Source organism: Gigantopelta aegis, chromosome 3 (genome assembly GCF_016097555.1).
Source record: "Gigantopelta aegis isolate Gae_Host chromosome 3, Gae_host_genome, whole genome shotgun sequence".
NCBI classification, from domain to species: Eukaryota; Metazoa; Mollusca; class Gastropoda; order Neomphalida; family Peltospiridae; genus Gigantopelta; species Gigantopelta aegis.
The window spans coordinates 43,784,025-43,798,978 of record NC_054701.1 but is presented as its reverse complement, the minus strand read 5'-3'; the positions used below and the strand labels follow the sequence as shown (position 1 = coordinate 43,798,978).

Genomic DNA, 14,954 nt, shown 5'->3' with positions numbered 1-14,954 from the left:
TCCCTGTACATTACCAAATTAGCAGATTATTAATTTTGATGCAAAGTGTGTACAACATTTAGTCTTGGCTAATAGATCTTTAAATTAACCACTTTTGAATAATTTTCAAGAATACGCTCTGAATATCTGAAAACTGGTTAAAACTAAATTAATTCCAATGTAAGCACTACATGTTCCTTGTTTCAAAATGTGCTAAATACAATTGTAAACTTGCGGTATGTTCTCTAATGTGATTGTAATGTGGGCATCAAATGGACAAAACCTGCAAATCTAGTTGCCTCTATAGAAAATTGGACAGACCAAGTTAATGTACAAGGATTTGATTGTAGCCAGGTTATTTATTTATGGAATCAGAAAACATTAAATTGGTAATTGTATATGGAATTCTTAACTAACATTTTTAATGCTTTGACACTAAATAAGTTGTGGTAGGCATAACATTTTAATTCCATGTAATTTTTATTGGCTAATAGTTGCATTTCTGTAATGTAGTGTTATTACTAAATTATTGAAACATTACACATACTAAGTATCCTTTTTTTTTCTTTTTTTTTTTTAGTAACCATATTTATTGGTGGACTGGCTAAGGATGTGGAAGGGAAGAAGGTGACAAAGTTTTTCAAGAAAAATGATATAGAGATTGCTGAAGTGAGGAAGATCGACCATAAACAGTAAGAGAATATGCCAGTAGGAATTCGTGAGATTTTCTGTGGCATTCTACAACTGTAAAAAAACCCATGTTAATCTGTGATAGCATTTTAGCAGATATTTACTTTGATGTTATTATCAGCATTTGAATTTCGAAGTCTAAGTGTTGTCTAAAGACAAGATAAAAGAAATGATCTTTGAATGTTAATAGTATGAATATTTTAACAGTGGAGTGCACGATCTTAAGTCAGGATATTGCATGTTTCACTTGATATTTTTCAGTAAACATCCAGTGGTCTATTAATAATAAATCCTGTTCTGTAGTGGTGTCATTAAATTTAACAAACTTTACGGATATTTTTCAGATTTGCGTACGTGGACTTGGCTGACCCGAGTGACTTGGAAAAGATTTTGGCTCTGAATGGCACAGAGTTTATGGACAAGGCACTTAAGATAGAACGAGCAAAGGAGCGATCCAGTCTGCCTCTTACACCTCTTACACCTCGTCCCACCCAACAAAAATCTGGTGGTGGTTAGTAAACTTAAGTTGATCAACATTGTTTGAATTAGGTTAAAATAAAATAATTAAAAATATATAATTCGTTTGTTTTTAAAGTTAAAAATATCTTTGTTGTAGAGCTATTGAAGGAAAATTAACCTTGTTCCTCCTCAAATTAAAGAATGTTGTAAATAGTTTTACAAGTGCAGGAGAATTTAGTTTTCATATAATGCATATTCCAGTACTTTATATAAAAGGATTGTTTTGTGGGGAAAAAAAATTGTGATTGAACAGTAGCTCAAAGCTGCTATTATGTATTTAATATTAACCTAGTTTAGATTGATAAATAAGTTTTAATTATATAAATCACAGCATTCATGATAAACGTGTACCCTTTTACAGATGGTGAAGATGACAAGACTTTATTTGTCAAAAACCTGGCTGAAAATGTAACGAAAGAAATGCTTCAAGATTTCTTCGAAGATGCTACAAATATTAGATTGCCAGAAAGTTCTGAAGGAGGACACAAAGGGTGAGTTTTAAAATTTGAAACTAACTGTTGAGAAAATGTAGCTGAGCAACACAAAAATGGTTATCGATGTTCACCATATTATAAAGGATACTCCCTCGTGTCTTGTGATGTGATAATTTATCAGCACGAACTGATAAAAAGTATGAAGTTTGAGGCTTACTGAGGATTTTTATACTTACAAACGAATGCTGATAAATTATATCGTAAGATACGGTGGGGGGTGTCTTATCCATTATCATTATTTTCATTTGCAACAATTATAAACAGTATCTGTATTGTGGGTTGAATGTCACTATATTTGGTAGACTTAGATTAGTAGTAGAAAGAAAACGGCATGACATCACCTATGATAGGTTTAGTGCTGAAACAGTGACGTAACAAAAGAAGCTGTCTCCTAGGAGATAATCGCAAATTAGTGCCAATGACATCTACAAATGCCTTTAATGGATGATGAAATTTGATATTTTTTCTCAATTTGTGCTAGGTAAATTAAGAGCATGCGTCTCTTTGATCCTGTGAACAATATTTTTGGCCCTAGTATTGTTATAACCACTTGTCACTTAAATGAAATATTCAAATTGCTAAACATTTTCTGAAAATCTTAGTGGTTGAGCCATTAGTCTCTTCATCTGCATTAGCCTCGCTTGTTTGTTTCAGGTTTGCTTACGTAGTGTTTGACGATGCATCCAAGGTTGAAGAAATGTTGAGCGAGAAGCAAGGAGCTGAGCTGGAGGGTCGGTCGCTTTTCCTTGACCATGCTGCAAAGCGTGACACCAGGTCTCCCCGAGGACGTGGCGGCCCCAGGGGGGGAGGGGGAGGAGGAGGTGGAGGTGGTGGGGGAGGAAGAGGTGGTGGTGGAGGATCATCGGGAGGTAATTGACACATGGATTTTCCATCAACATATTTTATACCAGTTTCTGGGACCTCGTACTGTAGTATTTTCTCTTTTTGACGGGTTAACTGTTGAGAGCTCGCCTGAGGTGCTTGTCACAGGATCGAACTGCCTCAGTGGATCCATTCCATTTTCTAGTTCCAACCAGTGCACCACAACTGGTCGAAGGTCGTGGTATGTGCTTTTCCGTCTGTGGGGAAAGTACATTGCTACTAATAGAAAAATGTAGACCGTTTCCTCTAAGACTGTCGGTTACCAAATGTTTGACAGCCAATGATTGATTGATGTGCTCCAGTGGTATCGTTCAAGAAAACTTTACTTGCTCTTTTTGACCCACCCTCTTTTTTTTCTTTTTTTCTACTGTAACATGTAATATGTAATTTCTGTATACAAATGTATTAATGCAGTGTTTTGTGCAGTTAAATATAGCAAAGTTCTGCTGTGTAAAATGTATAGTGTAGTGGCCTAGAAATTTAGTATGTCGGAATATTTCTCAGGTTGTGGCAGGATGGTGGCATTATTAATTCATGACTGCTGTGAGAATTTGGGCGGTCATTTGAATAACAAGGTTAAGATAAAATGCACAACTTGATGCATTAATATATATATATATATATATATATATACTCTTCAAAAAAAGAAACTCAAAAGGGTACAAATGGGTTATAACTCCGATTTTATGTTTCCTACTGGTTCATGCTTTGTGAATATAAGGTCATTGCATGTCCCAAACACATTCCCACGGTTACATTCGATAAGTACAATAAAGTTCCAAAATGTGAATATTCGCAAAAACGCAGCCACGTGCAAACCATGTCACCACTGCACGTGCGTTGTCTGCACATGCAACATGAACACCGACAGTATAGAAGTGCAAGGTGTTCGCTTGCCTGGCCTCTGTATCTGGCTCTGTATCTGGCCAACAGTTGACAATCCAGGGCCCATATTTTCGAAGCTCCCATATTTTCGAAGCTATCTTAGCCTACGAAATCGTGAAATCATCGTAAGCTATGACGTCACTATGGCATGTGCTGTAGTGACGTCACAACCTACGATGGTTTTACGATTTCGTAGCGCTAAGATGGCTTCGAAAATAGGGCCCCAGGACATGCCACGTCTCGGTGAACCGCAGAGAAAAATGCCATCGGCCGACTAGACGCAGGCGAATCCAGAACGGCCGTTGCCAGGGCATTCCATGTGTTTAAGCACCATCTCCAGACTGTGGGACCGTTACCAGCAACATGGATCAACACGTGACCTCCCTAGATCCGGTCGACCACGGGTCACTACCCCCGGGCAGGACCGCTACATCCGGGTACGCCACCTTCGGGAACGATTGACTACTGCCACCTCCACAGCCGCAGCAATACCAGGTTTGCGCAGGATATCCGACCAGACCGTACGGAACCGCCTACGTGAGGTAGGAATTCGTGCCAGACATCCAGTTCGAGGTGTCATCTTAACACCACAACACCGTCGACTCCGACTGCAGTGGTGCCAGATTCATCGACAATGGCCTCAACTGCGATGGAGACAGGTGTGGTTCAGTGACGAGTCCCGATTTCTGCTCCGACGGGGGTAGTGTCATGGTGTGGGCAGCCATCTCGCACACTGGCAGAACTGACCTGGTCCACGTGCAGGGCAACCTGAATGCACAGGGCTACATTGACCAGATCCTCCGGCCACACATCGTTCCAGTTATGGCCAACGCCAACGCAGTGTTCCAACATGACAACGCCAGGCCTCACACAGCACGTCTCACAACGGCTTTCCTACAGAACAACAACATTAATGTCCTTCCTTGGCCATCGATATCGCCGGATTTGAACCCAATTGAGCATCTATGGGACGAGTTGGACCGACGCCTCCGACAGCGACAACCACAGCCCCAGACCCTGCCCGAGCTGGCAGCAGCCTTGCAGGCCGAGTGGGCCACCATCCCCCGGGACGTCATCTGTACTCTGGTTGCTTCAATGGGCAGTCGGTGCCAGGCAGTTGTCAACACACGCGGAGGCCACACCTGGTATTGACTCCAGATGACCTTGACCTTGGTGGTGTGTCCTTTCACTTACAATGGACTAGAGTGAATTGTGAACAATCCTGCAACATTTGGTAATTATTGGACTCACCATTCAATAATTAAATCAATTCTCCAAATGTTACGACAATGTGGTTTTGCGTTTCTTCTTTTGAAGAGATATATATATATATATATATAATCGTATAGGAAAATATTCTTCACAGCTAAAATAATTCGCGATCGGGCTTTCATTTTACATTTTCGCGAGGAATTTTCATTTGCCAAACTCTTTTCAATGACGATTTCACGCACATGCTGTCAGTGAGAGGTCAATGTTGTATGTATGTCTGATAAGACATGTTATTGGTGGAACATGCACATGCGATAGAGACAACTGAAAAACGCAAATATCAGAAGAAATAACTTTTAATTATTGGTAGTACCCAAAACCTTCCATTCAAGGTTGCAAAGAAAACAAACAAAACTGAGATTGCGTAACAACAGACTTACACGCAACTGTGACCAGGCAGGTTTACAGAATCACATGACCATGCGTACCTCTGACTGCTTGATTTTGATGTGTTGGGCGTGTAGAGATAAGACTATATTATACGGTAAATAGTCTTATTCAACTTACTGTGCTAGCACAACAAATATGCTATTCAACCTGAGTCATACCTACACACTGCAGAATTCTCTCCCTTGCCGGATATGCGCAATGCTATCCTTGCACGGGCTACCTGTAACTTCATTCTCAATTCTGCAGTCCACCTGTTAACACCTGTTAAGCTTTGGCAAAAAGTTTTCTTTACTTGTAATTTTGTGTTGTTTTTTTGGTTGAACTTGACATACGGTTGGTAGTTGGGAATTCTGTGTTGAATTTACCATGTCCGACGCGAGTTCGTTGACAGCTAGCGCACGGAAAGTTTGTGCGCGAGATGGTTGTCCATTTCTTTTACGACGTAAAGACACACACGTGTTGTGTCCGGACTGTCGGTCTTGTTCTCAAGACCGTCAGTGTGAGATCTGCGCCACGTGGTCTCCTGACCAGTGGGGTCGGTTCGGTTCGCAGACTCGGGTTTCGGGTACCAGCAAAATCGTCTGCTTCGGCAGTAGTCGGCAAGTCTTAGTGGGTAGGTCCCATAAGTCTGTAGACGCTTCGAAAAGTGTCCGGAAAGGGGGGAAACACAAGGTGTTTCTTCTTCGGTCCGTGTTACGAGTACAGTTACAGATACTTCGGGAGCGCCCCCCCTGGGCTCCTATTGTGACCGTGGTACGTGGGCCGTCTTCGTTAGTGACGGCGCCTTCCTCTGTTTGTGTGGCTGCGTCGCCATCGTCGTTACGGTTACCTTTACAAACAGAAGGGGGGCAGGGTGGAGTCGTCGCGGGCACCGGTTTTTGACGACTTCATCGGTTACCGAGCACATGCACTCCGTTGTGTAGGTCCACTGCTTCGGTCCGTGAGCAGGTGGCCCCGACTTTGCCTACGATTGATGACAGTCGCTTCGGCACCTCAGCCTCCCCCGAGGAGAGTTCTGCCAGTTTGCTTCGACTGAGCCAGTGGTTCCGATGGGCCGTCTTCGTTAGTGACGGCGCCTTCCTCTGTTTGTGTGGCTGCGTCGCCATCGTCGTTACGGTTACCTTTACAAACAGAAGGGGGGCAGGTGGAGTCGTCGCGGCACCGGTTTTTGACGACTTCATCGGTTACCGAGCACATGCACTCCGTTGTGCATAGGTCCACTGCTTCGTCCGCAGAGCAGGTGGCCCCGACTTTGCCTTCGATTGCTGACAGTCGCTTCGGCACCTCAGCATTCTCAAGGCCCGAGGAGAGTTCTGCCAGTTTGCTTCGAACTGAGCCAGTTGTGGATGCCGGGATCCGTCTCTGATGGCATCCCGACCGATGTTTACCGATTGGGTGGAGGACTCATCCCGTTTTGGTCCTCCGTTTGCATATGTTTTACCCCAAGGGTCCGGTGACTTCGGTAGCAACGGACATCTCCTCACAGTTTGCACCGTCTTTGGTCCCTACCTCTTCGACTTTACTCGATAGAGGACTAGGTTCGCGCAGATACCCCTCGGTTGGGGGTACTCTGTGGCCTCAAACTCCGACCGTTCTGCACTTGGCGCAGGAACGACCGTTAGGTTTTCAGGAAACGTTGTTTCGGAGTTTTGTGGAATTTTTGAACGCTTCGCCTCAGTTGGGATCATTGCTTTCGCAGACGGGACCGACGGGTGCGGCTCCCATTCCCCCCCCCCCCCCCTGGTTTTCCGCCAAAACCAGCAGAAACTGCGTCTCGACAGCAGTTTGACGATGCAGTTAGGGATTGTCGTTCGGTTCCTATTGTTTCCGTCCAGGGGCGTCTCGATTAGGGGGAGGAGTCCATATCGATCTTCGGGATCCAGTGGACAGTGACCTGGCTTCAGAGGAAGCGTCGGTTGGACCGGATTCTGTCGCTGACCCAGCTCTCTCTCACTTCGGTTCGGAGGTAGAGGAGGAGTGCGATTATCCGGCGGTTCTGGCTTTTGTCAGGGACCAGGTCCGACAGGTATGCGGGGACGCTATACCTCAGGTTGAGGCCCAGCCTACATTCAAGGGTGTCTCCTTCGGGAACCGTTCTTTGAATTTGGTCACTCCTCGTGAGGAGTCGGGTTTACCACTTGCACAGGAGGCGCACAGTTCACTTTGTGACATTGATGTGTTGATCACTGGCAGTGATCGTATCCTGGGAGTGAGTGTTGATGAGTACCCAACGGCACTGCCTACGGGGAAAATCCTAACGGGAGCGCGCATTTTTCGTGCCGACTCCTATGAGACGTTGGGGGCGGATTTTCTCGAACATCCGGCGGTCGTTCCCGCTAGTGTCCGAGCCGCTTGTTCCCCATCGCCGCATGTGTCATTGCCAATCGCGGATCTGGAATCGTTCGAACGGCTGGCTAAGTCGATGTTCCAGGTTAATAACCATTTAGGTACGTTCCTATTTGGCTTGGATAAGGCTGTCGAGAGCCTTCCCGCGATGGCGAAAGGCTGTTTGGAGGCTGCGTCAAAAGCCTCTAAGCATATCGCTCAGTTATCTGGCCGATTGTTTGCGAACAGTCTTTTGTTACGGCGTGACCATTACCTGGCGGGTTTGAGTGCGTCAAACGTTGCGAAGACGTTTTTTCGTACACGTTCGGTACGGGAAAATTTACTTTTCGGTCCCCGATTTTAATATTGTCCTAGACAAGGATTTGTCGCGACCAGTCCCGAACACTCGACCCTCAACCTCTGGTAAACGTCAGTCCACGTTTTCGGGGTTCAAGCCTCCTGTAAAAAAGGCTGCTTTTTTACAGTCGGATCAGATCCCTAGGGTTCCTGACACTAGGAGGCAACCAGGTAACAACCCGTCTTCCGCTAAGCGAGGACGCAAACGTCGTACTGCGTTCCGTTCTCAGTCCACCAAAGGCGTTGCGCCTACGGGTGGTAAGCGGTTGGGGTGAGGGTACGTGAACGATCGGCAGTTGCTTTCGGAGGTACCGTTAGCAACCATACCCGTGGGGGGCAGGCTCCGCCATTTTCCTTCGAAATTGGTGCAAGCTGCCTGGTCTCGACCCCTGGGTTTCTGTCGGTCGTTCGACACGGTTACAAAATACCCTTTTCTTCGAGCCCCCCTCTTACTTCCACTCCGAGAATGCCGCCGTTATCGTCCGCGGATCGGCGCGTTTTAGTGGAGAGTATGATTGCCGAGTTTCTCGACAAAGGGGCCATCCAGAGAGTCAGTCTGGACACTCCGGGATTTTATTCTCATCTTTTCTTCGCCCGGAAGAAAAAATGGGGAATGGAGACCAATCCTAAATTTGAAGCCACTGAACGTCTACGTCGATGTTCCTTCCATGAAAATGGAAACGGTTCATTCGGTCCGGAACCTGCTTCAAATTGGGGAGTGGGCTGTGTCGATCGATCTGAAAGACGCATACCTCCATGTCCCGGTGCACAAGGCGTTTTGGAAGTTTCTGCGCTTCCTGTTCGACGGGAAAGCGTACGAGTTTCGTGTGCTCCCGTTCGGTTTGGCGACGAGTCCCCATGCTTTTACACGTGTGGTAAAAAAGCGGTGGTAGGTCATGTTCATTTGTTAGGGGTTCGAATGCATACCTATCTGGACGATTGGTTGATCCCAGCTTCGTCGCAACAGGAGTGTCAGACCAATGTCAGGTTGGTTTTGGACACGATCCTCCAATTGGGTTTTATTCCCATTTGGGTGAAATCGGAGTTAACGCCGGCTCAGATTTTCACATATCTCGGAGTGGTCTTCGATCTTGTGGTAGCGTCGGTTCGTCCCACCGATGTGCGTATCCACAATTTCCAAACGTCGGCGCGACGTTTGATGGGGGAGCAAAGTACTACGGTACGATCTCTCCACGTGGTGTTGGGCCACCTCGAATCTCTGGCCTCATTGATCGTGCGGTTCAGACGATTCAAACGACCACTCCAGTGGCATTTGTCCCCACGGTGGGACGGTCACAATTGGGACACGATAGTGCCTCTGGGCCCATGGTTCACTCATCCGATACAGGAGTGCCTGTCGGACAAGTGCATGTCCCTATCGGTTCCGTTGCACCCCCCTGCTCCGGATCTGATCCTGTTCACGGATGCGTCGCTGCACGGGTACGGGGCGCATCTGTTGGATCAAACACATTTCAGGGGTATGGAATCTCTCCGAGAGGAAGCTTCATATCAACTGTTTGGAGATGGAGGCAGTGCATCGTGCCTGTCTTCATTTCCGGTGTGTTCTTCGACACCGTCGAATTCTGTTGAGATGCGACAATACGTCGGTAGTGGCATATCTCAATCGTTGGGGTGGAACCAAATCGGAGACTTTGGGTCGCAAAGCTCTTGCGATTTTGGAATTCTGCGACCAACTAGGGACCACTCTGTGGGCGAAACACATTCCTTCATCGGTGAATGTGTTAGCAGATGCCCTCAGTCGACATACCCCTGTTCAGACGGAGTGGATGTTGAACAAAGGGGTGGTCGCAGCGGTTCTTCGGGTGTGGGGCAGTCCACAGGTGGACATGTTTGCCACACGGTTGAACAACCAATTGCCGTGTGTTCGTGTCCCCGGTACCGGACACATTGGCGTTGGAGTACGACGCGTTAAGTATGGATTGGACGGGACTGGATTTTTATGCCTTCCCTCCTCCTGTCTTACTCGGCAAGGTGTTGACCAAAGTGGTCCAGGAACCCTTGTCACGTGACGTTGATAGCTCCTCTGTGGGTGGCGCAGCCCTGGTTTCCACAGCTCCTGTCACTGTTAGTGGCAGTCCCGTTCCGATTACCAGTGTTGTCCGATCTACTCAGCCAGCGTCTGAGTCAGACGGTGTGGCATCCGAAGCCGGAGGTCTTCCGGTTTCACGCGTGGAGGTTATCAGGGCTTCCTTGCGACGCAGAGGTTTTTTTCGACAAGAATTGCGCATCTCGTCTCTTCAGCAAAGCGCAAATCTACCGAGTCGGTTTATCAGTGTCACTGGCGTATGTGGGTTCGTTGGGCGAACGCACGGGATTTCGATCCCTTATCGCCTACTGTCAACGATTTAGCGGAGTACTTTTTTCTGGCGTTGGTCCAAGAAAGGAAACAAAGTCACGACAGTGAAAAGTCAGAGCTGCGATTTTCACTACTCTTAAACAGTGTGGATGTCGTGACTTTTCTACCAACTTGGTGTTGCATGATTTACTTAAATCATTACAATCCACGGTTGAACGACCTTCCATTATTCCGAAATGGAATGTCTTTCTGGTGTTACATGCTCTTAAGGGTGCGCCTTATGAGCCGTTGAGGTTTGCTAGTCTTCGTGCCTTGACGTGGAAGACTCTGTTTCTGGTTTCACTGGCAGCTTGTCGTCGGATCAGTGAGATACATGCTTTTTTGCATGACTTGGTTGATTACAATTCGGACGGGTCTGTCACTTTACGTACCGACCCTATCTTTGTTGCTAAAAACCAGTCTCCAGGGGAAGAGTTTCCACCTACTGTCATTCACAGTTTATCTCGTACACTGTCATCTGATAACTCGGATAGACTTCTTTGCCCGGTGAGAGCATTGAAGTATTTTTTGCAGCGTACGAAAAACCGGCGGCAGGGTAAAAAGAGATTGTTTATTTCTTATACCATTAGGCCGGGTGATGTCACAAAAAAATGCTTTGTCTCGATGGATAGCAGCTACCATCAAGCTAGCATATGAGATGGCGGGTGATCATGTGTTACGGAATTTCTCTGTTAAACCACATGAGATCCGAGCCATTTCTGCTTCCCTGAATTTTCATGACTCTTTAGATATTATAAAGGTCATGAATGCAGGGGTTTGGAAAGGACGGCACACTTTTGACCGTTTCTATTTCCGGGATATGGCGGTTGGTCCTGACGGTACGCGTAGGATCCAGACAGTCATTGTGGCTCAACACGTCGTGTCTGTGCGCAGGGCAACGGAAAGGGGTCGACCTCTTTTCCGTCCGACTGCCATCGTTTCACACTTCGGACATGTTTAAACACTCCACTCTTTTCTGAGGGATGGGGTTTTTTTGTAGTGTTGTCTACCGTTTCCTCTCCCTGGGGAGATGTTTTTCCTCCTTTTCATGGGGATGAGTTTTTCTTTTGGGAAGCCCCTTTTTATTCCCAAAAGTTTTTTGACTCCTTGTTACCGTATGTCGTGGTTCGTCCTATCTCCATGTCATTACTTCAAAGGAGCTTTTTGGGTACGGGTAAGTCCTCTATTTTCTTACCTCCTCCCATTAATGTTGAATTCACGTGCTCTAACGGTGTCATTGCACGTCCGTTATAGCATATTTGTTGTGCTAGCACAGTAAGTTGAATAAGACTATTAGAAAATTTGTTTCTAATTTTCATTATTATTCATACTTACCTAGTGCTAACACAACAAACTATACCTCCCACCCACCCCTATGAGGCTTTCCCTCGGTGGGTGGACTTTGAACCGAGAATGAAGTTACAGGTAGCCCGTGCAAGGATAGCATTGCGCATATCCGGCAAGGGAGAGAATTCTGCAGTGTGTAGGTATGACTCAGGTTGAATAGCATATTTGTTGTGCTAGCACTAGGTAAGTATGAATAATAATGAAAATTAGAAACAAATTTTCTAATAATATACCAAATTGGAAATAACTGCGCGTAATTAAATTCGCGGTGCTATCAACGTGTTCGCGATTTTCGCGGTATATTTTATTCACAAACATATTTGCGTATTAGGTATATACTTTTTTTCTTTTTTTAAATATTATTATATATAAACGTTGCATTTAAATTTTCAGTCAGAGGTGAATCCAAGGTTTTGTTTGTAAAGAACTTGAACTTCAACACCAGAGATTCATTCCTGCAGCAACAGTTTGAGGGAGCTGTATCTGCTCGAATTGCAACAGACAGGAATACTGGCAGAAGCAAAGGGTAAGTAACAGCTAGTGCTTTCAGGGATAAAATAGTGCTTTAAGGGATAGAATACTAGTAAAAGCAAAGGATACTAGTAAAGTAAAAGCAAAGGATACTAGTAAAGTAAAGGATAAGTTCATAGTCCAGGCTTTCGGGAATAGAATTCTGGCAGAAGCAAAGGGCAAGTAAATAGATTATGATTTCATGGATAGAATACTAGTAAAAGGAAATGGTTAAGTACTTACAAGTATTTAATGTTTTTTAAGTAGTAAAAAAACATTTCTAGTTAGATGAGCAATTCTTGGTCTTCAACAACGTAGTCAGAGGATTTTGAGGGACGTTGTGTTAATATATCTTTGTTAGTCCCTCCCCACACTTAACCCTGCTATTGATTCACTTAAAATTTTTACAACTCGCTAAAAAAGTCTTCAGATGAAAATTAAACTGTCCTAATACTTGTTAAAATCTTACAGAAAGTGAAAGCCCGTTTACTTTTCAAGACTCTCCCCCTCCCCCCCCCCCCCCCACCCCCCCACCCAATCAATCCAATTCCTCCCTCTCACCCCCACCTCTGTACCTAGCATACATTTGTTTATTCTTCAATTACAGATTTGGCTTTGTTGAGTTCAGCTCTGCTGATGATGCAGCATCAGCTTTCGACAGCATGAAGGGGAAGGAAGTTGATGGACGACAAGTCTTTCTAGACTTCGCTGCCGAACGATCAGGTGGTGGTGGTGGTGGAGGAGGTGGCGGCGGCGGCTTTGGTGGACGTAAGTGTTTATAAGATGGTACAATCTTTCCTGTTGTATTACTCTGCCATTTGGACATGAACAATATATGGGATCGAAATTTGTTATTGATAATAAAGTGAACTTTTATAAATATTTAATGGGCCTTTATAATGAGTACTTGAAACCATTTGCCACTCTATCCCTAAACCCCTTCCCTTGTGTTTTTTATACAACAATTCCAAACCCCTTTCCCACTTTTGAGCATGTATAATTTACCCTGTAACATAGCCCAGTGATAAAGGACTTGCCAGATGTGCTGTTCTATTGGTGCATTAAACGATGCATTATGATCATAAAAATCGTATCTAATGCAATGTTGAATAAAGCATTTCTTTGTTGAATTGATCACATCATCCCACCCCCTTGTCAAAAGCTAACGATAATATAAATAAGAGGCATGATAAACTGTTTTAAGTTCATACAAGTAATCATGCAATGATGAATTATTTTGGACTAAAGTCACTGATTACATATTGAAGACATTGGCAATTCTGAGCATGATACTGAATTTTTATACTTTTCTAACTATTTTCAATTTGCTTTTGAGATGTTATGTAGTAATATGAATTGGTTGTGAACTTTTCTTAATCAGTTTAATAGTTTTGATTGAACTGCTCTGAAATTTCATTAAAATGTCTAATGTACCAGGGCATTCTTTGAAAATGGCAATTCAGAAATTTTAAATTAAAAAAATATATGTACGTTAAATAGCGGAGCAGTATGTAGACAAATTTAGCTATAAATGGGTTTGATAATGGTGTTGCAGTCATAAATTAGTAAAGGAAACATCACTTATTTTATCAATTTAAAAAAAAAAAAAAATGTAGCCAAACTACTGTAATCCATATGCTATAATCTAGGTTTTTTTTAAGTGCATAAAAGCAATTTTTTTTTTTGTGTGTGTGTGCAGAAGTGTTTCTAGATCAAAGTTAACAAATTTCCTTTCCCTGGGTTGTCACTGAAAGTTAATTCCTCTATTTTCCTATCCATAGGCTAGTCAGCTGACCTCTTTATGAGATACCAGTGTTACGTCTGTGGTAAATTAACTGTGGGACAAGAGATTTTCTGGAAGGGACCGTACTGGTTTCTTTGGTTTTGATCTTGTTTTACTTTGTTCCTGAGAGTTGGTCAACACTGTCCTGTAGTGTTGATCATAGTAAATGGGACAGACAGAATTGTTGAAACATTTGAGCCAAATTTACGAAGCCTGTTTATGCCTAAAATAGGAGTGAATACATTGTTTCAATCGGCATAATCAGTCTGCAATATTACTCACGAATCGGTGCTCTGAATACTGATTAATTTAAAAAACTTGATTATTGCAACTACTAAATTCAGTCCATAATTAACATTTGGTTACCACATGAACTTGACATTAAAGTTGCTAAATACATATATACATAATCATTGCAACTTATTGGGAACTTTTTAAGGCCCTGGGAATGGTGCAAGGGCAGAATGTAGCCCAGTGATAAAAGTGCTCGCTTGATGTGCAGTCTGTTTGGAATGAATCCCCGTTGATGGGCCCATTGGGTGGTTCCAGCCTGTACACAAATGGCCGTGCTATGTGCTATTGTTTGGGATGATGCATATAAAAGATCCCTTGCTTACTTATGTTGGACATCCAGTAGCTGATGTTAAACAAAATCGGTGTGCTCTAAGTGTTGTTTAGAACAAACTATTAGAACTTGATGTTGAAATGAAATTGTCATACTGTTCAATATTTTATGTATATCAATTTATTTTTTATGACAGGTGGAGGAGGATTCCGTGGCGGTCGTGGTTTCCGCGGGGGCCGTGGTGGCCGAGGTGGAGGTGGACACGGAGGTGGTGGTGGTGGTGGTAAGTGTCTTAATGCATTGAAACATAGACTAAATTACAAGTTTTTTCAATTGCTTAGAAGTTATAGATGTCGGAAGATGCAGCTGTGAATCCATTAGAATTTCATCTGTGGGAACCAGGCCTGGTACTTATAAAACTTGAGCCTAGACTTAACTCTTAATAGTCGGTAATGTCATGACAATGCCATATAAATTGTATGTGTGATGTCATTAGAAGATGGTCTGTACTCTATATAAAATGTTATAAGCACGGGCCTAGTGTCCCAAACCTCTTCCGATGACTATGGCAGTACTGTTATTTCAAAACATACTTAACAA

The 14,954-nt window shown here is 44.0% G+C and overlaps 2 protein-coding genes across 6 annotated transcripts in view; one reads left to right on the top strand and one right to left on the bottom strand.

Moving 5' to 3' along the window:
• The window catches only part of LOC121368090 (ubiquitin thioesterase OTU1-like), a 50,026-nt gene that overhangs the window by 25,798 nt on the left and 9,274 nt on the right, over nucleotides 1-14,954 (bottom strand). The gene's annotated exons all lie outside the window — the stretch shown is intronic.
• Nucleotides 1-14,954, top strand: part of LOC121368087 (nucleolin-like) — a 32,802-nt gene that overhangs the window by 15,571 nt on the left and 2,277 nt on the right. For 4 of the 5 annotated variants that reach the window (XM_041492632.1, XM_041492634.1, XM_041492630.1 and 1 more), the window contains 7 exons: nucleotides 560-671; nucleotides 1,014-1,180; nucleotides 1,550-1,679; nucleotides 2,337-2,551; nucleotides 11,890-12,022; nucleotides 12,614-12,774; nucleotides 14,551-14,637. In XM_041492632.1, the coding sequence (XP_041348566.1) occupies nucleotides 560-671; nucleotides 1,014-1,180; nucleotides 1,550-1,679; nucleotides 2,337-2,551; nucleotides 11,890-12,022; nucleotides 12,614-12,774; nucleotides 14,551-14,637 (1,005 nt within the window). The remainder of the gene's footprint in view (nucleotides 1-559; nucleotides 672-1,013; nucleotides 1,181-1,549; nucleotides 1,680-2,336; nucleotides 2,552-11,889; nucleotides 12,023-12,613; nucleotides 12,775-14,550; nucleotides 14,638-14,954) is intronic. The other variant, XM_041492631.1, reaches the window with a different exon arrangement.